This window comes from Rana temporaria, chromosome 8 (assembly GCF_905171775.1).
Source record: "Rana temporaria chromosome 8, aRanTem1.1, whole genome shotgun sequence".
Classification (NCBI taxonomy): Eukaryota; Metazoa; Chordata; class Amphibia; order Anura; family Ranidae; genus Rana; species Rana temporaria.
Genome location: NC_053496.1, coordinates 110,075,226 through 110,100,649, shown reverse-complemented (window position 1 = coordinate 110,100,649; position 25,424 = coordinate 110,075,226). Strand labels below are relative to the sequence as shown.

The 25,424-nt window shown below is 44.4% G+C and overlaps 1 protein-coding gene across 3 annotated transcripts; it reads right to left on the bottom strand.

Annotated features, from left to right (window-relative positions):
- Nucleotides 1-1,281: 1,281 nt before the first annotated feature.
- On the bottom strand, nucleotides 1,282-25,120 carry PCBD1 (pterin-4 alpha-carbinolamine dehydratase 1). 3 transcript variants are annotated; one of them, XM_040320493.1, is made up of 5 exons: nucleotides 5,878-5,907; nucleotides 5,646-5,777; nucleotides 4,389-4,469; nucleotides 1,504-1,632; nucleotides 1,282-1,435 (listed from the first exon to the last, which is right to left on the bottom strand). In XM_040320493.1, the coding sequence occupies exons 1-4, from the start codon at nucleotides 5,890-5,892 to the stop codon at nucleotides 1,534-1,536; spliced, it is 327 nt and encodes a 108-aa protein (XP_040176427.1). In that variant the 5' UTR covers nucleotides 5,893-5,907; the 3' UTR covers nucleotides 1,282-1,435; nucleotides 1,504-1,533. The 3 variants fall into 3 exon arrangements, with proteins under 3 accessions (XP_040176427.1, XP_040176428.1, XP_040176426.1); XM_040320494.1 differs by lacking the exon at nucleotides 5,878-5,907 and adding an exon at nucleotides 24,937-25,120 and having other exon boundaries at nucleotides 1,282-1,632; XM_040320492.1 differs by having other exon boundaries at nucleotides 1,282-1,632.
- Between the last annotated feature and the right edge of the window lie 304 nt (nucleotides 25,121-25,424).

The following is a 25,424-nucleotide window of genomic DNA, read 5'->3' as shown; positions in this document are numbered from 1 at the left end:
CACACACAGCACATTTCCACACCCAGCTTGTGCGAATCAATGACAGGCTGACAGATTCTGCAGCTTTGCATGCATGGAACCTCACATCCTGGATGCAAACTGGGCTGCTCAAAAATGTTTATCTGCATATAATCTTGCTGCCTGCAGATGTATGCAAGCACCTTTGACTCCTAGGCACAGAAATACACTCCTTGCTACTGATGTACAGCCCTTATAGGCCATGTGTCGTAATAAAATGTATGTTTGCATCTCTTTTTTTTTTTTATCACAACTAACACCAATGCAATGTACAAATTGCTCTGCTTTGGGGCATTAGCAAAACACATAGGTAAAAGACAACAATTTAAAATGTACAAATCTATTTTAATTACCTAAATACAGCAGGAATCTTTTACGTTTAGCGGTGTTTGTGTCTGCTGATAATTGTTGCAATTGTCAGTTAAAGCAACACACTGCCAAATTGTAAAAAGTAAACTGCTTTGATTCAGTCTCCGCAATGTAAACACGGAAGCGACGTCATGACGTTACTTCCGGGTTACTCGGCTGCCAATGGCGCCGGATTTAAAAAAATACACAGTTTTCAGAATGGGCATTTTTGGCGATCTAAAAAACTTTAAAGGAGAAAGGAGGGATCGGGGGTCTAAAGGACCCCCGATCCCTCCTTTCCCCTTTAAAGTTTTTCGATCCATAAAGAGTACCTGTCACCACCTATTAATGTCACAAAGAATGTTTACATTCCTTGTGACAGCAATAAAAGTGATCAAAATATTAAATGATTTCTAGAGGGAATGTATGCACACTGAATAATGTGGTCAAATCTGCCAAGAGCCACTGCGGAAAGAAATGGAAACCCTGTGGCAGGCTTTTTTTTTTTTTTTCATATCTCCATATTAAAAGATTTAAGCTGACCACAGACGGAGAAAATTTAGCTTGATAACCCCATCAACACAGTGTTAATTCTGGGAGTGTTCTCCTGGCAGGAGCAGCCAGTAATTATTGCTAGCGATAATCGAAAGAGAATCTGGCAGGCTGGTTGTACTGAAGCTGTGGGTGTAGAGTGTGAACGTTCAACGTGGTACATTCAGCCTGCCCAGTAACGATTTGAACCGTGTATGGTCCCTGGAAGGATGTGCATGGTTATGTTCCAGGGCAATGCTTTGCAGTGGCTTAGTGGTTGCGCTGCTTCCTTGCAGCACTGTAGTCATTGGTTCAAATCCCAACGGAATGAAATCAATTTTCACATTAAATTGGATTAAAAACAAGAGGGCATCGTTTATTAAAAAAAAAAAAAAAGTCTAATACTGTTGATGGATTCCAACATTTAACTACTGTAAGAAATGATTACAAATGAGGAATGGAGTACAAGAATAATGACAGGAGGCCATGGCAGAGTTTCTTCCCTCGCTTGATTGTTTTCTTTGGAGAAGGCTTACAGCTGAAGGCTCAGGAAATGAATGACCCATTCCTATCATTCACATCACCAATAAAGCAAAGACTGGACATCTGAATGCATGGCAATGCTGCCACCTACTGTTAGGACAGGGTATTGGCAACCTGCTCAATAAAGCTGGCCAGATTGATGTCTCTTTCTGATAAACCACCACATTCATGAGTGCTCAAAGTGATATGAACCTACAAACAAAACATATTAGACACGTTATTAATACACCAAAATTTACTGTCCATTTGCATGTATAAAAAGGGGTTGTAAAGGTCCATTTTTATATAGGTTCCTTTAAGCTAGTGCATTGTTGGTTCACTTACCTTTTCCTTCAATTTCCCTTCTAAATGTTTTTTTTTTCTTTGTCTAAATTTCTCACTTCCTGTTCCTCCTCAGTAAGCTGTTCTGGCTGACTAACCACCGCTCAGATGATGGGGGCAAGCTTACTGAGGAGAAACAGGAAGTGGAAAGTTCAGACAAAAAAAAAAAAAAACATTTAGAAGGGAAATGGAAGGAAAAGGTAAGTGAACCAACAATGCACTAGCTTAAAGGAACCTATTTAGAAAATAAAAAACGAACCTTTACAACCCCTTTAATAATGAAGCAAACATAAAACACAGTATCCTATTACATCAGCAATAGCTTTCCTATAAAGACAGCAAGTATTTGACTGATCCTGGGTTCAGCACTGCATCTGTAAGAAGAAGATACACACTGATCTGTCACATTCATAATTTAGCCTTCGTTCACACTGAAGGCGCGTTCAAAATCGTGCGAGTTCAGCTCAATTCACACAATTTCAAACCCGCATTTCAGTGCGAGTTCGGGGGTGACTTGAACGACATCTGTGAGGGTTCATGCACAGATGTCTATTGAAATCACCCCTGAATTCGCCAAAAGTAGTGCGGGAACTAATTTTGGAAAGCGGTGCGGCGTCGCATCGAATGGGACAGCGCCGTTGCTGGAGACAGGCTGTGATTTGATGTCAAATTGCGCTGATGTGATTGGGGGCTAAAGGTTACATTGCAGATCTCACTGAATGCAAAAAGTGTGTAAACCCTTCCAAATACTCAGTGCAGGAACTATCCTCAGGTGATACAGAGAGGAAATAAGTCCTCCTACATAAGTTGTACCTGTTTTGCCTCTGTACAAATCATTAGTAAGACCCCATCTGGAATATGCAGTTCAGTTTTGGGCCCCAGTTCTCAAAAAGGATATTGGGGAACTGGAGAAAGTGCAGAGAAGGGCAACCAAACTGATAAGAGGCATGGAGGAGCTCAGCTATGAGGAAAGATTAGAGGAACTGAATTTATTCACTCTGGAGAAGAGGACAATAAGGGGGGATATAATCCACATGTACAAATATATAAGGGGTCCATACAGTGGACTTGGTGTTGAGTTATTCACTTTACGGTCAACACCGAAGACAAGGGGGCACTCTTTACGTCTAGAGGAAAAGAGATTTCATCTCCAAATACGGAAAGATTTCTTCACAGTAAGAGCTGGGAAAATGTGGAACAGACTCCCTCCAGAGGTGGTTCTGGCCAGCTCAGTAGATTGCGTTAAGAAAGGCCTGGATACTTTCCTAAATGTACATAAAATAACTGAGTACTGTCATTTGTAGGTAAAGTTGATCCAGGGTAAATCCGATTGCCTCTTGGGGGATCAGGAAGGAATTTTTTCCCCTGCTGTAGCAAATTGGATCATGCTCTGCTGGGGTTTTTTGCCTTCCTCTGGATCAACTGTGGGTATGGAGTTGGGTGTATGGGATTGTATTGTGTTTTTTATTTTGTTTGTTTATTTCTTTTTTTATTCTTTTTTGTGGTTGAACTGGATGGTTTTGTGTCTTTTTTCAACCTGACTAACTATGTATCTACAGTCTTCTCTACATCTGTTCAAGGTACTGAATTCATTAGCTTGTCTAAGCGGTCAGAAAAAAAAAGGGGGGGGGGAGTTAAAAGTTCCACTCTGCAGAGCACAGTGAGGAGAGTCTGAGAGCTGGTTGGAGAGAAGAGAAAAGAAAACCCCCCCCCCCCCCCCCCAAATTCACGCACCACACAGAAAGAGAGCTGAGGCTGATGGAGCTCCCTCCCGTGTCACCATTTTTCACTTGGTGTCAGGAAATCTTGTCAGAAGAGATATATGTTGATAGAGGAATGAAGCAACAGACAAAAATGATACTTAGTGCTCTGGACTGAGACAAGCACACACTATAGAGGGATATGCATTGTTCATATTTCATGTGTGAGGTTTACAACCACTTTAAATATTGATTCCTGGAAGGAAAAAACTGTACTGTTACACCAAAATTACACCAGGAGATTCCCCCCCCCAAATTGTATACAGAGACCTGTATAATCCCTGAGCACCACATCACCTGTAGTGAAGGAGTCCATGTTCAGTCATGCTACCACCTAATAGTAGAGACTCCTCTCACCTTCCCACTGCTCGCTGGTTCCATCATCGGCACCCGCTGATTGGTAGTCACATGATGTGGACCCGTCCTGCTAGTCCCTTATCAAAAGCTGTGGGAACTGGGAGTGTGCCCTCACCACAGAATCTCTGCCGTGGATGTGTATGCGTGGCAACGGTACGGCATTTAGGCCTGGTTCACACTTATGCATTTTTTTTTAGTGCGCTTTCCGTTTTGCAGAAACACACTACAGTCTATTTAACATGGTTTGCTATGGGTCACATTCACATCTGTGCATTGTTTTAAAAATAGCCAGAGACTTTTTTTCTGGTTTTATGTTCAATAGACTTTAATGGATCAAAAGCTTGAATTGAAAAACGCAAAATGCACCCGCAATATGCAAACTGCAACCTGCAAAGGTGTGAATCAGGCCTTGAGCCCACTTTTCTTGCGTTATGCAGATGACAGGAGGTTAAGGTAGAAAACTTACATTGAAGTGAAACATATTTAATACATTTATGTTGACTGCTTTACCTTGTTATAGACATTAAACCATTCTGGATGGTGATCTAATTTTTCAGCCTGTAATGCTACCCGGGTCATAAATCCAAAGGCCTGCAATGAAATAAAAGGAATTGTACAATGGGGCATACAGGTATTAAAGCGGAGTTCCAGCCTGTTTGTGTTTATTAAAAGTCAGCAGCTACATCAGGCTGATGGACATGTGGCTGTTGGGAAGACATCTGCCTAAGGCCTGGTACACACGATAGGATTGATCCGCGGATACGGTCCGCCGGACCGTATCCGCGGATAAATCCTCTGAGGATTTTAATCCGATGGAGTGTACACACCATCGGATTGAAATCCGCGCCGAATTCCCATCGCGGTGACGTGTCGCGGCGACGTGCGCGACGCTGTCATATAAGGATATCCACGCATGCGTCTAATCATTACGACGCATGCGAGGGATGGGTTCGGACGGATCGATCCGGTGAGTCTGTACAGACCACCGGATCGATCCGCTGGTGCCGATTCCAGCGGATAGATTTGTAAGCATGTCTACAAATTTTTATCTGCTGGAAATCGGAAATATCCGCGGATTAATATCCGCTGGAACGTACACACCAGGGGATCTATCCGCTGAAACCGATCCGCTGAGATTTGGATCCTCTCATGTGTACGGGGCCTAAGGGTGGACTGACAACTCATGGGGACCTCAGGCAATAGGAGATTATGGGGCCACACAGTACTGTATATACACACACACATACAGTATACATACACACAGAATACACATACAGACACAGTACACACACAAAGTATACACACACACACACACACACACACACACACACACTGAGAAAGTACTGGAGAGGCGGGGCAGCTATAAGCTTGGGATTTTTAGACCAAAAGGATGTCGGTAAGGAACATTTCAGGGACAGATGTAAAAAAAAAAACACAGATTTTTACATACTGTCCCTGGTTTTACTGAGGCTGGCAACCCTGATGGGGCCCCCTAGTGGCATGGGGCCCTCGGGCAGTGCCAGAATTGTCAGTCCGCCCCTGCATCTGCCCATCTATTGCCAGCTTTGTGAATAAAGTGTTTAAAGCTAAAGAGCAAATTTAACACTTGTTAGCAGTAATCCAATTTGCAGCACATCGAAGTTCAATGGATTTAAATGAAGCGACTACCAGCAATCGATAACATCACTCAGCAGTGTGACATTAAAAATGGACTTGCAGACTATTCATTAGGATGATCTCAGAATATTAAATATGTGTCCTGCTCACCCGATTAAAATCCTTGAAATGGAATTCTTTGTAAATAGCATCTCGGCCATCCAGCTCATTCCATCCAACTGCCCTGAGGTTAGGCAAGAGCTGATCTCGTTCTTCCCCGCTGAGTCTGTGAGCCTTCCCAGCCTGTTGGCATAACAGAGATACACATATAAAATGAATGCAAAGTGTCATTTGCTAGAACTTACAGATGCTTATATCTCTTCTAGGGCCCATTTCCACCTACATGTTTCAGCAACATGCTCAAGGGAACTGTTTTATATGCAGCGCCATTTATTTTCAATTGCACTTCAGTATGGTGACTTATGTGGTATTCACCCTTCTACACTCCAGCAGAGCCTTGTTCAACCCTTATATGCCTGATGAACCTTTGAAAAAAAAAAAAAAAAAAAAGTATAGGTACCCAGTGCTAAAATGGATAATACCTACAGTCCATGGTACATTGGTGTGATCAATTGGTTGGAGAGAGAGTTTTATATAAAGTAATATGGCATACCTCGCATATTTGAAACCCAGAGCTGCTAATTTTGTTGTCAAACCCCTACAAAATAATTTTTAGTAATATTTTTGAAATGCAAAATTGAAAAAACAGGCAGTCAGCACAAACTATGTTGTCGTCAAACATTAGCGGTCAGTGTAGAAGTGTCCCCTTACATTGGTGGTTAGTGGAAAATTGCCCACTTACCTTGGTGGTTAATGTATGTGGGGAGATCACTCCACCATTGCTCACTGTTCAAGGAACCCCTGGCAACATCAAGAGGAACAATAATTGTAACGGAACTATGTATTCTGCCTGGACATCTATAATCATCATGCAGTGAGGCATACAAAGGGTTAATTGTAGAGTGACTCTTTTCTAATGTCCCCTTCTTCAGCTAATTGACTCTCTTTTGTCTATTGCCCTTAAGTTTGCAGTCTCCTGTCAGGTGTATGCTGATGGGATTATCTGTGAGTGTGTATTGTTCTAAAGGTTACTTGAATTTTATTGATAAAGGAATGTGTCTGATCAGGTCATGTTAAATGTATCTCGGGGCCGAAACGTCTAGATACTGATTAAGTGATTAACTCAAGAGGATATAATTATTTTAAAGTATCTGTATTGAAGCCAGCCCCCCCCACTGTGTGAGGGGGGCGGAGAGTTTAATTGTTCCTGTAACAGCTTGTAACCAGATATAAACTGTGTGAATGTACCATTATAGATGCAGTCCTACTTGACCCTTCAAAACGTAGCCCCATCTCGTTCTTGAAAGGGCGTTCGATGGGATTACTATTCTGCTCATTTTACAGCTGAACCTGACTCTCTTTCTGGATCTCGTGGATGGGATATACCGGCTGTATCTGAATATCGCAACTTGCCAGGGAAAAGGACATCTCCAACGGCTGATACCCTCTCACTACCTGGGTAGCCATTACAATAATGTTCCATGCATCCCTGGTTGAGCAATGCTGTTCCAACACAATCCAAAAAAAAAAACGCAAGGATAATGCCCGATATTCTCATTGTGTATACAAGGCTTAAAGGGGTTGTAAAGGTACAATTTTCTTTCCTAAATAGCTTCCTTTACCTTAGTGCCGTCCTCCTTCACTTACCTCATCCTTCGATTTTGCTTTTAAATGTCCTTATTTCTTCTGAGAAATCCTCACTTCCTGCTCTTCTGTCTGTAACTACACACAGTAATGCGAGGCTTTCTCCCTGGTGTGGAGTGTCATGCTTGCACCCTTCCTTGGACTACAGGAGAGTCAGGACGCTCCAGGGGAGGGGGCGAGCATGACACTCCACACCAGGGAGAAAGCCTCGCATTACTGTGTGGAGTTACAGACAGAATAACAGGAAGTGATGATTTTTTAGAAGAAATAAGGACATTTAAAAGCAAAATGGAAGCATGAGGTAAGTGAAGGAGGACTGCACTAAGGTAAAGGAAGCTATTTAGGAGAAAAACAAATATTGTACCTTTACAACCCCTTTAAGCATTAAAAAAAACACCACACAGCGCAATAGTAACTGACAATTTGTATTTGTAATTCCTAAAAATATCCTATACTTTTCCTTGTAAGAAACTTTGTCCTCCTAATATAGCAAATGTTTTCATGCCCTGATATAGAATATGAAAACATCTATTATTTATTATATTTCAGAACCATACCGATATAGGATATTGGAGACCATCTCTTATTAATGTCCATGATGTGTTGTGTACATGATGAATGTAAACAGGAAAAAAAAAGCGATATTGCATGCATTGCTTATTTCACGTGATGCGCAGTGACAGAGGGATATCTGGTAACTTCGCAATCAGATGAAAAAATAAATATTGCTCAGTTAACGATAAGGAAAAAAAAAAAACAAAGCTGTATTGTTAGAAGGAAATAAAATAATCCATAAAAGGCCTCAGAGGAGAAGAATGTTTGCAATGGAAATCAATGAAAACTAGCACCGTTCACGCCTGAAGACTAGCTACGAGTCTATTTTCATTCATATAATGAGGCCATCATGGCTGATTCACTGAAGTTCAATGCTTCTGAGCATGCTCAATTTTTTCCCCTCGGAAAAACATACAGACGAATGGTTTTCCCACCAGGATTTTTTCCAGACGAAAAAAAAAAGAGATCCTGCCCTCTTTTTTTGTCCGGCAGTTTTCCCATTGGAAAAACTGCAATGGAGCATACACACGGCTGGGATTCCCGATAAAAAGCTCTCATAGCAGTTTTCCCGTTGGAAAAACCGGTTGTGTGTACGAGGCATTTGGCAATATTTCTGACCACATCAATGGTTAGTGGCTGGTTCCTTAGGTTTTCATTTATGCCATGTTTTTGCAGTGCTGCTCACTGAACCCTCCAGTGGATGGGTCACTCTCGCCAGGGAGTTTATACAGTATATGGCAACCTACTTCTCTGCAAAAGTGACCAAACCATACCAGTCTGCATTTTTAGATTTGTTATTTGACTGAAGGTTGATGGGTGCAAATTGTCTGGGCTGATTCTGGTGACAATTACGAAGACACCTAAATACTGTCTCAGGCATTACATTTTGGAAAGTACACATATACATCAGAAGAACATATGGGACAGAGTAGGGTGTAGGTGCTGTTGTTCATGGGAGAAGTTTGCTGGGGGGGGGGGGTGTGCTTAGTATGTAGACATAGTGGTAAAAATAATTTAGCATTCAGACTTTAACCACTTCCATACAGGGCACTTATACACCTTCCCGCCCAGACCAATTTTTAGCTTTCAGCGCTGTTGCACTTTGAATGACAATTACGCGGTCATGCTACACTGTACCCAAACTAAATTTTTATCATTTTGTACCCACAAATAGAGCTTTCTTTTGGTGGTACTTGATCACCTCTGGGATATTTATTTTCTGCAAAAAAAAATAAAAAATGACCGAAAATTTGGAAAAAAAATTGTTTTTTATGTTTCTATTATAAAACATTGTAAATAAGTACGTTTTCTCCTTCACTGATGGGCACTGATGGTACTGCACTGACAGACACTGATAAGGCGGCACTGATGGGCACCGATGAGGTGGCATTGATGGGCACTAATATGCGGCACTGATGGGCAGCACGGATGGGCACTGATAGGCGGCACGGATAGGCAGCATGGATGGGCTTGGATAGGCGGCACGGATAGGTGGCACAGATGGGCACAGATATGCGGCACGGCTGGGCACGGATAGGCGGCATGGATGGGCACGGATAGGCGGCACGGATGGGCACGGATAAGCGGCACGGATAGGTGGCACGGATGGGCATAGATGGACACTATTGTATGTGTTTTACTAATGGATGCCAATCAGTGCCAAACAATGCCTGCCAATCAGTGATGCCCATTGTGGGCACTGATTGGCATCCATTTTTTGTGTCCTCATCCCTGGTGGTCTAGGGTGGCATACCTTTATTTTTATTTTTTTAATCCCTGGTGGTCCAGTGGGCATCCCTGGTGGTCCAGTGGGCATCCTCGGGGGGGCTGTGCTGATAATCGATCAGAACAAACCCCCCCTGTCACAGGAGCAGCCGATCGGCTCTCCTCTACTCGCGTCTGACAGACACGAGTGAGGAAAAGCCGATTACCGGCTTTTCCTGTTTACATCGTGATCAGCCGTGATTGGACACGGCTGATCACGTGGTAAAGAGTCTCCGTAAGAGACTCTTTACCTTGATCGGTGTTGCGGGGTGTCAGACTGACACCCTGCAACAACGATCGCCGCGATGCACGCCCCCGGGGCGTCATATGACGTCCAGTCAGGATTCTACAACCACTTTGCCAACGTCAATGTGTCATTGGCGGGCGGCAAGTGGTTAAACATGTGACCATCCACCAGCCTATATCATAGGAGTTCATGAAGCTATGCTGGAGGCCAGCTAAAAATATACATTTAATGTATATACATAGCAGCCATAGACTGCTGTCTATAGGGCGGTCCTATAAAATGAATAAGCCATGTGCAGGCCAATGCCTAGGAGTCGGACACCAGGGTAAAAAGTGGCATTGGTTCAGAAATTTATATCTCATCTTTGCCAATGGGAGTTCTAACAGAGGTTCTGTTACTTTGTTCCCATCTATGTCTCCACTACATGTTGTGTTGTCAGCTCTGCCTGATTGTCTTCTACTTAGACCTTTGTAGGCACAGGCCCGGATTCACAAAGACTTACGCCGACGTATCTACTGATACGCCGCATAAGTCCATGGATGCGCCGTATTCTTGAAACCAGATACGCCTGAATTCTGGCTCCATCCGACCGACGTAAGTCTCCTACGCCGTCGTATCTTGGGCGCATATTTACGTTGGCCGCAAGGGGCGCTTCCATTGATTTACGTGTCGAATATGCAAATGACCAAGATACGCCGATTCACAAACGTACTTGCGCCCGTCGCATGAGTATACGCCGTTTACGCAAGGCGTACGTCCGGCGTAAAGTTAAACCACAAAATAGCTGTTCTAAGTCATGTTAGGGTATGGACGTCGGAACTGCCGTCGTATTTTACATCGTTTACGTAAGTCGTACGTGAATGGGGCTGGGCGTAGGTTACGTTCACGTTGTTGCCATTGAGCCGTCGTATCTTAGGGCGTAAATTCGACGTGATTCTGAGCATGCGCCGTTCGTTCGGCGCTTCATTTACATGGGGTCACGATTAATTTTAATACAACACGCCCACTACCTGCCTACTTTGAATTACGCGGGCTTACGCCGGCCCATTTATGCTACACCGCCATAACTTAGGGAGCAAGTGCTTTGTGAATACTGGCCTTGCCTCTCTATTTTACGGTGGCGTAGCGCATATGAGCTGCGCTACGCCCGCTCATATATACGCCGCTCTACCTAAATCCGGCTAACAGTAAGCACATTGTAAGGCCTATCACTAGGTAGGGCCAAAATAATGAGTGGTATGCACTTATGTTTAATAGAAGGAATTACTGGTAGTTTAAATTATGTGAAATTTTAAATACATCTGCATTTCTAGGATACAGCACTACAATAAATAAAGGACCTGTCCTCTGCAGATCACTTTAATTCTTTCCTTATGCATAGACATGTGGAATATTTTGGGCTGGTTCTTTGAAGATAAACAGCACAAACCAAGTACTGAAGATTTCTTTGTAAATATGCTCCCTGTACTTTGTGACTACTGTATTGCTTAAATTGTATGTATAGCCAACAATTTAGTTCAGAACAGGGAAGGGTTATAACCCATCAGTTAATTTTTTCTGATTCTGACCTTTTGGAGAAAATTCCCTTTATTTCCTGTAATGGCGATGCAAAAGGAAAGAAAAAAAATCCCACCAATGCAAGTTGCATTCTCCTCTTGGACCAATCATTCTCATCCAGGGTTCTGTGTAACCCTCCAGAGGTTGTCTAATTGACCCCCTATTGATAGTGCCTGCAGAATTCCAAGGCCGATGCCAATTGGCATTGGCACCTGCAGGACTCCAATGATCTTTGTAGCTGTTTGTAGGGGAGGGGGTTCTTTCCACTGGCAAACAAAATCAAGGGCGTTTTACCTCGGCATTTGGCACAGGTGCCATTCACAGAACACTTTGCATTTTCTTAATGAATGCAAAGCAATCTCTGAATGGATGAGGTAGGACAATGACATGATCTCCACCACTCGGCACGTGACCCAAAAGCTGGTGGCAGTCACTGAGCTAGAGGCGCCTATTACAGTGATTTCCTGCTTCAACAAGGATCGGCCAGGTATGGCACATGCAGGGGCGGACTGGCAACTCATGGGGCCCCCGGGTAATAGAAGATTATGGGGCCCCCGGGCTTACAGATGTCAGTTTCGGACATATCAGGGACAGATGTAAAAAAAAAAAAAAAAAAAAAAACACAGATTTTTACATACTTTCCCTGGTTTTACTGAGCCTGGCAACCCTGATGGAGCCCCCTAGTGGCATGGGGCCCTCGGGCAATGCCCGAGTGACTCAATGGTCAGTCCGCCCCTGGGCACATGCATGCGTATTCAAGCTGAACCAATGTACCTATGCAAAAATATTCATATGTAAACTTCTGCTTTAAAGCCAACAAGTGCTTCACTCATTAGGGCAAATGAACAGGTTTGCTTTAATTTCCCCCCCATTCCACAGGAGGAGGTACATACCTTTCCTTCACTTCCCCACAGCTCTATTCAGCACTGGGAGTTGAAGGAAACACTCTGCACCTTCAGAAATTGTATATATGCGAGGAGTCCATACCTTGTGTAATTTATGACTCTGGAGACTTGTAACTCATTTAGGGCTTTGCCCTCTCTACTGGATGCAAACGGACAAGTGAACCTGTTGGTTTGCCCTTCATAGGGAGTCTTATTTCCATGATGCTGGAAGGCTATCCCTGAGCACCATCGGGCATCCTTGTTAGTTTGTGCATATCCTAAACCTCAATCGCACAAAAAGGAGCACATTTAACCACTTCCATACAGGGCACTTATACACCTTCCCGCCCCCAGACCAATTTTTAGCTTTCAGCGCTGTTGCACTTTGAATGACAATTGCGCGGTCATGCTACACTGTTCCCAAACAAAATTTTTATCATTTTGTACCCACAAATAGAGCTTTCTTTTGGTGGTATTTGATCACCTCTGGGATTTTTATTTTTGCAAAAAAAAAAAAAAAAAAATTACAGAAAATTTAGAAAAAAAAAAGTATTTTTTTGTTTCTGTTATAAAACATTGTAAATAAGTAAGTTTTCTCCTTCACTGATGGACACTGATGGTACTGCACTGACGGGCACTGATAAGGCAGCACTGATGGGCACCGATGAGGTGGCATTGATAGGCACTAATATGCGGCACGGATGGGCACTGATAGGCGGCATGGATGGGCACTGATAGGTGGCACGGATGGGCACTGATAGGTGGCACTAATGTATGTGTTGTACTAATGGATGCCAATCAGTGCCAAACAATGCCTGCCAATCAGTGATGCCCATTGTGGGCACTGATTGGCATCCATTGCGGGCACTGATTGGTATCCATTGCGGGCACTGATTGGCATCCATTATTTCTGTCATCCCTGGTGGTCTAGTGTGTGTTTTGCATCCCTGTGTTTTGTATCCCTGGTGGTCTAGTGGCATCCCTGGTGGTCCAGTGTGGGCATCCTCTTGGGGGCTGTGCTGATAATTCGATCAGCACAAACCCCCCCTGTCAGAGGAGCAGCCAATCGGCTCTCCTCTACTCGCGTCTGACAGATGCGAGTGAGGAAATGCCGATTACCGGCTTTTCCTGTTTACATCGTGATCAGCCGTGTTGCGGGGTGTCAGACTGATACCCTGCAACAACGATCGCCGTGGCTCAATATCCTGAGGACGTCATATGACGTCCACTCAGGATATTGAAACCACTTTGCCGACGTCAATCTGCAATTGGCGGGCGGCAAGTGGTTAAGAAGGTGAATGGGGCTAGATTTCCCAAACGAACATCTAAAGTCAATATTTTCAGGTCTTGGTTAGAATGTAAAAGTGTTGAAACCCCTTTTAGCCTAGGTTCACATTGGATCGATTTGTCATGCGATTTGAGAGATCAAATCGCATGACAAGTCGCAGCCTATTGACGGCAATGGCACTGTTCCAATCGGTGCGACACCGATTTTGTGGCGCTGCACCGATTTGCGAAAGTAGTCCCTACACTACTTTTGCCAATTTCGGGTGCGATTTCTATAGACATCTGTGTATGAAGCCACACAAATGTCTATCTAGTAGCACCTGAAATCGCGCTGACCTTGCTACTTTGAAATCGCGCTACTTCAAGTAAAGTAGCACGATTTCAAAGTAGCATCAGTGTGAACCAGGGCTTAATGTTTTTTTATTGTTGTCTGTGTCCCCATTGGAAAGATTACCCCCTCTATTAGTCCTGATAAAAACTGTACCTGAAGGTAATGGGAAACTGTTATACTGATCTCCAAAACAGAAATGTAAGGAAAACCCTTTCTAATGAGGGCACTTATTCTGGCCAAGACTGTCTGTGATTGTTTCCCCTTATTATGGAGTCAACTCCTCTCACTTCTTTTGTCTTTCCAGAACAGGAAGTGAATGAAGTTTGCAAACCCAGATATTATCTAATTAAAGTAGCAGAGACATCATCACTGTAGTGTACATAGTCTGCACAGAGAGTAGAAATGTGGGAGGGGCCCAACAGACTCCAACCACTATAATCTGTCTGCAAAAATCTACAGGAGGGGCGGAAACAAGACCAGTCGGTCTGCACAAGGAGAGAGAGCAGCAGTGACTGGTCTTTATTACAGAAAGCTCCTGCACAGGGGCAACGTTTCACACTGAATTGCTGCACAGATCTGGAAACAATACAAAAAGCACACCTAGATTAAAGGAAGAATATACATGCCTTTTTTATGTAGACAACATATGCTTATTCTGAAGTTCAGCTTTAGCCTCTGTTCACATTGACTGTGGCTTTGAAATCAAGCGACTTCATCTCAAACCGCACAATTTCAAACCCGTTTATCAGTGCGACTTTTAAGACATCTGTGCGTCTTCATGCACAGATGTCTATTTAAGTCGCACCCAAAATCACCAAAAGTAGTGCATGTACTACTTTTTCTAATTGATGTGGCTACTTTTTCTAATTGATGTGGCTACTTTTTCTAATTGATGTGGCTACTTTTTCTAATTGATGTGGCACCAATCTGAACAGTGCAATTGTCAGCAATAGGATGTGACTTGGCATGACAGATCGCTCCAATGTGAATGGAGGCTTCTGGTTTTTGTATACTCAATGATTTAGGCAAGACTCACACTGTTGTACTGCAGCAACATGTGGCAATGCATGTTATGCTCATTGGTGCCCTGTGGTGCTCTTATTTCTGAATGCAATTGCTAATGTTGCTGAAAAAATTAAATGCATTGCAAGAAATCGTGCATGCATCCTTTTCTGTTTGCTTTGATGCATTATCTAGTGTAGCACTACCCCGAAGGAGCTGCTGGTTTGATTTGGGTGGCATGTTACCTCTAATTCTCCGCCGTCTAGTGGTACTGGATGAGAGCTGTAATAAAGTCAATGTCCACACTGTAAATATATTTTTCTGTGCTTTATTACCCAATGGGGTAAAAATGGTAAAAGTAGTAGTAGGTGAGAAGATAGAAGAAGTGGTGGTTAATGGATTCAGGCGTGTAACTGGGTTTCGGAAGCAGTCCTACTTCCAACGACAACTTGCTTCGCCACTCTAGCCAGAGTTGGTATAGTGCATCTAGATAGGCCGCTCTCACCGGCCTAGCAGCCAGAGTGTCACTTGGAATTTTAGCAAAGTCTCTGCCACAGACCTTCCCAAAGGTGGAGATATTTCTCGGTCCTGAATCCTCCTCAACTCTGGTCTAACTCTGCCTGAAATGTTTAAAACGTTCTAACTGTGTAACCTGCCTAATTCAGCTTAAATTTGCTGAAATTAATTGCCTAACACATCGAACCTGTCTAACCTGCCTAAACTAATAAACTGTCTAATAGGACTGACTTGCTTAAACTGCTCAAATTGCCTATCTGATGAATCTGCTTAAACAGCCAGGTGTTTGTGTGGAACAGTTTGCAAAATAGAGCAAATATAGTTGGTACACTGCTGGTGACAACAGTGAACGGGGAGTTTGACATATATTTATTTATAGGAAACAGGCACTGTAATTGGGTATTCTTATATTCATCCATACCCTATTATTACAGTATCTGAACTCATTCAATTGAAGAATGATGAGGGGAGGATCTGGGAGAGGGGCAGCAGTAAACCTCCCTAGAACGAGTGCAAGTCCTGGATCCATCAAAAAATATATGTCACACAAGGGGGGAAAAGAAAGCCCTGGAATAAAAACTGGATCTAAAAGGAATACGGAATCACCCTTACTGATTAGTGAAGAGATAGAGGAGGAAGAGGGTATGGAAACTAGACAAAAAAAGCAAGCATTAACAAAAAGCGAAATGGTGGAAATGTGGGCAAGAATGGAATCAAGGCTAGAAACGTCAATAAAAGGGGAAATAGCAATCCTACGCCAGTATATGAAACATATGTTAAAAAGGGTTGAGGAAGTGGAAGAAAGGTTGGACAATCATGGGTCTGAAATTAAAGGATTGAAGGAACAGATGGAAGATACGCGCAGGGAACAAAGATATATGATATACAAAATCGAAGACCAAGAAAACAGGAACAGAAGGAAAAATTTAAGGATCAGAGGGTTACCTTAACGGCAAGGAGATGACGAGGACCTACAGCAGGGATAAGCAATTAGCGGACCTCCAGCTGTTGCAAAACTACAAGTCCCATCATGCCTCTGCCTCTGGGTTCATGGTTGTGGCTATCAGAGTCTTGCTATGCCTCATGGGAATTGTAGTTCTGCAACATCTGGAGGTCCGCTAATTGCATATCCCTGACCTACAGGAACAAATGGATAAGATATTTGGTCACATGTTGGGAACAATAGAAGCAAAGAACAAAATTAAGTTTGAAAGGATCCATAGGATCAGAAAGCCCCCAGAAGTGTCAAGAGATGTGCCAAGAGATGTTATAGATTCCACAACTATCAAGACAAGGAACAGATAAGGACATATATGAAAACTAACCACCCCATTAAATACGGCGAGACAACTTTGCAAGTATTCCCTGACCTGGCAGCAGAGACTCTTTCCAGAAGAAGAATACTTAAACCCATTACTGGAGCAACTTCAGATGCTGAATATTCAATACACATGGGGATTCCCAGCCTGCCTAACCGGACGCAAAGAAGGCCGGTCAGCAACCCTAAGATTCCCAGAAGACGCCCCGAATTTCTGCAGGAGATTGAATGTTCCACTAATGGAGATCCCAGGTTGGTGGGAAAAACAAGATCCCGTGGATAATCTAGAAGAATTACAGTCCTGGCAGCCAGCGTGGAAGAAGAAACTGCCGGGAGTAAAGACGAGATAAAAAAAGGAGGATAATAATTAAGAGGCTAAGGGGAAAAATGGAGGGATAGAAGGAAGGCAAGTAGAAGGAAGATAAAACAAAAGGAACAGGAAAAGAAAGGGGGGCAAAAAAAGGGGAGAAAAAGCGAGGGAAAAGAATGAGGGGGAAGATAGAAGGAAGGAGAAAAAAAGAGAAACTGAAGGGGGAAAAGTACCATATTTATCGGCATATAACACGCACAGGCGTATAACACGCACCCTAACTTTAAGAGGGAAGTTTCAGAAAAAAAACATTCCACAGCCTCCTGCGTATAACACGCAGGCACAGTTTACCCTCTATTTCCAGGGTAAAAAAGTGAGCGTTATACGCCAATAAATACAGTATGTGGAAGGAAAAGTTGAGGGGGGGACCGGGGGGGGGGGGGGAGTTGCGGAGGGAGGGTGGAGGTGGGTGAGCATTGGTCCTGTTACGAGTGTCAACACAGAGCTCAACCTCTAGGGGGAAGAACCAGGGGCCGGGAGGATTGAGGAGGGCCATGGTTCATAGGGCCGCGGGGAGGCCATTTTTCCCTCAAGGGGGTGGGCAGGTGGGAGAGTCACGAGAGAGTCAAAAGAGCTGAATAATAGTAAAAATGCCTAAATTAAATATAATTTCATACAACGTGAGAGGGTTAAATGCTCCCATTAAATGTGCAAATATATTGTAAGAACTGAGTTCACTGAAGGCGGATGTGGTTTTGCTGCAAGAGACACATTTCACCGCAGGTTCAAACCGTAAAATAATCTGTCAGACTTACCCCCTGCTATGGTACTATAGAGACTCACCCATTAGTCGAGCTAAGGGTGTGGCCATAGGGTTTGCCAAGGAGATTAGGTACACTTTAGACGAAAGAAGGACGGACACGGAAGGGAGATACCTGTTCCTGAGAGGGAAAATTAACGGAACCGAAGTCTCATTGGCAAACATATACGGCCCAAATAAAAACTCCATCATATATTTAATGGGGGTTATAACAGAGTTCATGGAGTTCAAAAGGGGAAGGGCTATACTGGCAGGGGACTTTAATTTATGTATAGATCCTGAGATAGATAGTACGTCCTGTGTACAGGGGCCCGGAATGGCCTGGAGGAATAAATTAAAAAAGAAAATGCATCAATATCAACTAGTAGATGTGTGGAGGACACAACATAATAAGAAGCGGCATTATACATTCCGTTCCCCTGTACACGAGATGTACTCCAGGAAAGCTCCAGAAGGCAACCAACTCCCTGGCCACCCTCTAAATTTACAGCAACACCAGCTATAAACAGTAGCAGGGCGCTACACTAGTTTAAATAAATGGGCTGCCACAACATAAGATATTTGCGTTAAACACAATGCACATTGTGCACAATACACACAACATAAGACATTTGTATTAAACACAATGCACAAAACATAAGACATTTGTGTTACACAATGCACATTTTACACAATACACACACACACAACATAAGACATTTGTGTTAAACGCAATGCACATGTTTAAATTGGTGCTTACAAAATGCATAAAAGAGGGTCTTTATTTTGTTACTGTTGTTTGTGCTGTTGTATGAACTATAGTCCCAATTGTTACATCAAATATATAGTTTGTGCTGAAACCAGTCTGACCACTAAATGTATAAATGCAAAAATATGAAGATCATATTTCCCCTTTAAGTTATGTCTATAATTTAGGTTGCTTGAAAAAAACAAAAAAAAAAACAACATGTGATATGTGACATGTGTTATTATTTAGTTTTTGTTTGCATCATGGGATATACAAAGGCTTCCAGATGTCTTCTGTTGTGTTATAAATGACATTTGTAGTCAGTATTAATGCTCATTAAACCAGCCAGAGAGAAGTGGAAGAAGCCCTCTGCAAATGTTCCCCTCCTCTAATGCACATCTCATTAACTGTCTAACTTCCAGCATAGGGCTGGGATTTATTAAAGCACCTTATCATCAGGACTACGTGGAAAGTTTTCACTTTGTGACCATTAGGCTCTTCCTAAATTATGCGGCTAATAACCGTATATTATCCAATATTTAAAGTTTGTATGGAGACAGAAATAAAAGCCTGACAGGGAATGTAACCCTTCCCTACTCATCCAAACAGGCTGAAATTGGCCTTCCACATGGACAAAAGCACGATTTACAACATAGTGCTTGTGCAGTGTCATTTGTCCCTCTCTATGCTGCAATACCTGGTTGATCCTGCCTGTTGCTGTGTCCCCTTATGTGAACTGACCACGGTAATCATGGCTGCTGATCCATGACACTGTGGTCAGTTTATGTGCCTCCGTCATCCCACAGTCTCTCCCTCTCCCTGTTTGAGCCATCTCCTCCCCACCCCTCACACCTCTATTCCACTGTGGCTGTAAAATCACCAATCACAATAACAAATCCCAGAATCCCCTCTGTTATAGGAAGATACACTGTGAAGTGTCTGTTTTTTTTTTTTTTAACTATGCAGCAAAATACCTTATTTCAGATGCCGCTGTGCGGTCACATGACCTCTTGCCGCTCCCCTCCTCTTCTCCCACCTGACGTCAGAGGAAAATCTCAGCCCCTCCCACTGTAGTCCTCAGATCGGGGAAGGAGAATGCCGGGAGGTCACGTGACAGCACAGCGGCACTGTAAAATAAGGTATTTCACTATATAATAAAAAAAAAAGATACTGCACAGTATATCTTCCTGTAACAGAGAGGATTCCAGGATGATTAGTGATTTTACAGCCACGGTGGAATAGCGGTGCAAGGGGTGGGGAGTAGATGGCTCACACACACACACATACACACAGACTCCTGAGCTGACAGGGAGAGCAGTGGTGACTGGTGTTTTTTTTTTTTTTTGGGGGGGTGGTAAACAATCCATAACCAAAAAGGTTTTATATTGCAGCTTATCAATCATTAGATGCGCTGGCTGCTTTAGTTGTCTTTTTTTAGGCTTTTTATTTCTGGTGATCTGACCAGTAACACACCTCATTAGTGAGACACAAGTCTGGGTGAATGAGAACAGGAGGCACAGCAGACAACAGCAGTCTGGGGGGAGGCAAGTGTTAAATGTATTAGCATAGGTTGCAGGAAAGAAATTTGCACGATTCCCCCATTAAAACAGCCAGTGCTGACAGGGAAATCTCTCCTGCTCCCCACACATGGTTGGAATCTGGAAGCGGCTGAGATTAGTCTATGGCCGGCCTTAAGCTAGCTTTTTTCTATTTTTACTTGGTGATCTGGCCAGTAAGGCTGGATTTACAACTATGCAGTTTTACTGCTTTTTGCATTTTGCAGATTTGCACTACAGTCCATTTAACATGGTTTCCTATGGAATATGTTCTGTAGTGCAAATCTGCAAAAAGCACAAAAAATGCAAAGTTGTAAATCCAGCCTTACTGGCCAGATCACCAAGTAAAAATAGAAAAAAGCTAGCTTAAAAAAAGAAAACCAATGCAGCCTTCACATCTAGGAATTGGTAGGCTGCATTATAATACATGTTGCTTTTAGGTTTAATACTGCTTTAAGCCAGCCATAGATGGTTCACATCTCCAACAGCTCAGCAGTGACTGATCGAGATTCAAACCTTCTATAGGCAGATCATCCATTTATAATACGCCCCCCCCCCCCCACACCAGGAGCTCAGCGGGAGGGATACCCCTATCAACACTAACTGTGGTTGCATAAAAGAAAATCTCATTATCTATATCCTGCTCACCATACATGTCACAATTTCATTGTACAATCAGATTGGATAGTTCATGGGCAGTTTTGATTTAACAGAAAAAGCACTTGATTGCTTATGTGTAAATAAACAGCCCAAATTAATAAAATAAAAAAAAGACAATTACAATTTAGAAGCTTTCATTACTAGATCAATCCAACTCTTTGCTCCCTCCCAGCTGACCTGACTAGACAGTTTTAAACCTGCGCTTGTGGAATGGCAACAAACTACAGTACAGTACTTAAATATCTCCATAGGCAACGCTTTTTTTTTTTTTTTTTTTACAGGTTATCGGTTTAGAGTTAGAGAAGAGGTCTAGTGCTAAATTGATTGCTCTCTCTCCAACGATCACGGCGATACCTCACATGTGTGGTTTGAACACCATTTACATGTGGGGGCGCAAACAATTTTTGCATTCATTTCTGCACGTGAGCACGGAGGGATGGGGCGCTTTAGGACCAGAGCGACGTCTGACGTCACTTCTGCCTAACAGCATAAAAGGAAAATGTTATTTAAATTTTTTTGTAAATATAAAATTCAATTTTATTTGTTTTGCTTTTAAGTGTAAATGAGAGATCTGGGGTCTTTTTGATCCCGGATCTCGCAAGAGGAAGGCCCCTTTCACACTGAGTTTTTCAGGCGGTACAGCGCTAAAAATAGCGCTGCTATGCCGCCTGAAAAACTCCTGCCCAGCCTTCTGAGTGTGAAAGCCCGAGGGCTGGCAAAGAAAAAAAATCTACTGCAAGCAGCATCTTTGGAGCAGTGAGAGGAGCGGCATGTATACCGCTCCTTCCCATTTAAAACAATGGGAAACCGCAGTAATACCGGCCGCAATGCGCCTCTGCAGAGGCGCATTGCGGGTGGTATTAACCCTTTATCGGCTGCTAGCAGGGGTTAATACCGCACCGCTAGCAGCCGAATCCCGCGGCAATTCCGACGGTTTTAGCGGCGCTATACCGCCACCTGCCCCAGTGTGAAAGGGGCCGAACTGTCATGATTATTTTTATTACAAGGGGTATTTACATAAAAAAAATAAAAAAAAAATCTTATGATCACTTTTATTCCTATTTCAAGTAGAGATGGGCTCGGGCGTGTTTGAAATCCCACGTGCCGATCCCGCCAGGAAGCTGACACTGCGCAGCGCTAAGTCACAGGCAGTAAAACTTTTCCCGATCTGTTCAGCTGCAAAACAGGAAATGTCTCACTGCCTGGGATTAGCGCTGCGGAGTGTCAGCTTCCTGGAAGGCGTGGGCACGTGGAGTTGCGAACACGCCCATGCTCATCCGCGACTAATATATTATATATATATATATATATATATATATATATATATATATATATATATATATATATATATATATATATATATATATATACACACATACACACACACACACACACACACACACACACACACATATATATATATATATATATATATATATATAACCCTGGCGGAATTATCATGGTCGCAACAGACGCACTTGCGACTGGGCCCTGTAGTTCCGCCACTTCAGGGGGGCCCGCCGTCCGGCTGTTTGCCCACATGAGGTGCCCGCCTGCCGCCCGCGTGAGATGCCCGCCTGCCACCCGCGTGAGGTGCCCGCCTACCGCCCGCGTGAGATGCCCGCCTACCGCCCGCGTGGTTTGTTCCGCCGCGGGGAGGGGGGCTTTCGCCCGCTGAGGAAAGAGAGAGAGGGAAGGCAGAGGTAGCACAGCATTGCAAGACTGTGTACCGCCCGTCCCCGCCTATCCAGAGACAGAGAGAATGAAGGGGGCGGAGTCCACTGAAAAACACCTATTGAGTGAAGGCGGGGGAGGAGCTCTCTCCTCTGCGACTGCATCGACTACCTGTCCCGTCGTACCCATGAGGCAAGGCATTCCTGGAGGAGGCACAGTGACAGATTTCTGAGGGGGAATCGATTGATTACTGGTAAGTCCTGTCAAGTGGCATTTTGCACTGCAATCAATCCCATCCCCCCACCACTGCAGATCTCATCCCTATCCCCCCCCATCATCACTACAACAGAGGTGATAAATGGGGGGGGTGGGATCAGTAAGAGGTGGTGGTGGTTTGAGGATGGCACTACCACTGCTACCACCCCCCCCTCGAGTACCACTGCCCCCACAACACTACTGCTGCCACCCCTAATACCACCGCTGCCACCCCCCTCAACACCACCGCTGCCAACCCCCCTCAACACCACCGCTGCCAACCCCCCTCAACACCACCGCTGCCAACCCCCCCCAACACCACCGCTGCCAACCCCCAACACCACCGCTGCCACCTCCCCTCAACACTACCGCTGCCACCCCCCCTCAACACCACCGCTGTCACCCCCCCTTAACAACACCGCTGCCACCCCCCTTCAACACCACTGCTGCCACCCCCCATTATTGCCACCGCTGTCACCCCCCTCAACACCGCCGCTGCCACCCCCCCTCAACACCACCACTGCCACCCCCCCTCAACACCACTGCTGCCACCCCTCAATACCACCCACACAACACTACTGCTGCCACCCCCTCTCAACACCACCAATGCCATCCCCCCAACACTACCGCTGCCACCCCCCCTGAATACCAGCGCTGCCACCCCCCACAACACTACTGCTACCACCCCCCCTCAACACCACTGCTGCCACCCCCCCTCAACACTACCGCTGCCACCCCCCCTCAACACTACCGCTGCCACCCCCCAACACTACCGTTGCCACCCCCCCTCAATACCACCGCTGTCACCCCTCCTCAACAACACCGCTGCCACCCCCTCAACAACACCACTGCCACACCCCTCAACAACACCACTGCCACCCCCCTCAACAACACCGCTGCCACCCCCCTCAACACCACCGCTGCCACCCCCCACAAAACTACCGCTGCCACCCCCTCAACACCACCGCTGCCACCCCCGTCAATACCACCACTGCCACCCCCCACAACACTATTGCTGCCACCCCCCCCCCCCAACACCACCGCTGCCATCCCCCCCAACACTACCGTTGGCACCCCCCTCAATACCACCGCTGCCACCCCCCAACACTACCGCTGTCACCCCCCCCTCAACACCACCGCTTCTATCTCCCCCAACACCACCGCTGCCACCCCTTCAACACCACCGCTGCCACCCCTTCAACACCACCGCTGACACTGATGGGGGGGCCCTTCATGATTTCTTGCACTGGGGCCCTGAAGTTTCTAGTTACGCCTCTGTATATATATATATATATATATATATATATATATATATATATATATATATATACACACACATTCATTTGGCTGCAGGTGGTGAGGAAATAACATAACACCTCCTCACTGCCTGTTGAAGCGGCCTCTAAGGCTCCATTCACACCTAGGCATTTTTACACCCGACGCTATTGCAGCCTGCAATACGCTGGAGGGGTGATTTAACATTGTCGGCTATGGAGATGGTTCACATCTCCACGCCGAATGCCGAAACGCTGTACGCCTGAAGCTCAAAACAAGTCCCGGACCCTTTTTTTCAGGCGGCTTTCGGCGTTCTGCATAGCCGACAATGTTTCAATCACCCCTCCGGCGTATTGTAGGCTAAAAACAAAGCATTTTGTCGTGGCTAATCGCGGGGCAAAACTGCAATTTGTCGTGGCAAATCGCGGTACAATACGCCGCGTTCAGGTGTGAATGCAGTCTTAAAAGCAAACCACCATGTATTGGTCCAATAGGACAACACTTGCATAAACAAGCCCTTAGAATGGAGTAAAAGAAACAAAGTAAATAAATAAAAAGTAAACAAATAAAAAGTCAATAAGTACAATAAATAAAAGCCATGGAGTCAGAACAATCCTATGACTCCTCTGATATCAGGCAGTGTTTTTATACTTCTGCCTTACTCTCAGAAGATAAAACTGGAGCCCATGGGTGCTCAGAACATGGCGGGGAGCTCAGGTAGGTACATAGGTTCTAAATGACCATCCGAGGCTGGGATTGGGATTCCCCAATATGTACATTAGAAGAAAGGAAACCAATCCTTATCACACTGCACTAGCCTGAGCTATTCATTAACTTATGTACTTTGACTTCACATGAGACTCACCACCTGCACAGCAATCAGTCATTTCTTTCTACATTTCCTAAAAGAAAAGATGTTAATGAGAAGGAAATCAGGTCCAGAGACATTCATCACCTTACCATGTCTTCACAAGGGATTTAGCAACTGGTGGCTGAGCCTGTGTGCTGTCACTTGTCCCAGCTTGTGCTGCTGCTTGTCTGGCTGTGTGATGGGGGAGGAGGCCTGTCCTGGGAGTCCGCCCATTGTACATAACCAGGGCTGAGCCTCCATCCCCAGTCATTCAGCAGCACAGCAATCCCTCCCCATACACCTCAGCCAGGAGCCATGTTTGGAGGTGAACACACTGCTCCATGCTGTCTGCAGATCACTATCGCTGCAACTGGTTAATGATTTCCCATATATACACAAGATCTGCTTACATAAAATATCCGCTGTCACTGGTGTCATCAAAGTGCAATCATTTTTTTCTTATGCCTGGTACACATAATGAGATCATCAGAAGAATGACCGTCTGTTTATTTATTTTTTTGCATGCTAGTCTCATATCAAAAATAAAGAGTTTTTTAAAGGGGTCGTAAAGGAATTTTTTTCCCCCTAAATAGCTTCC

Bases quoted from the DNA above. Each gene is read 5' to 3' on its own strand.
- PCBD1 (XM_040320492.1), bottom strand. The intron at 4,470-5,645 runs GTGAGCAGGACA...ATTTCATTGCAG, and splicing joins ATTTCAAGGATTTTAATCGG to GCCTTTGGATTTATGACCCG. The intron at 1,633-4,388 runs GTAAAGCAGTCA...TTTTGTTTGTAG, and splicing joins GGTTTAATGTCTATAACAAG to GTTCATATCACTTTGAGCAC.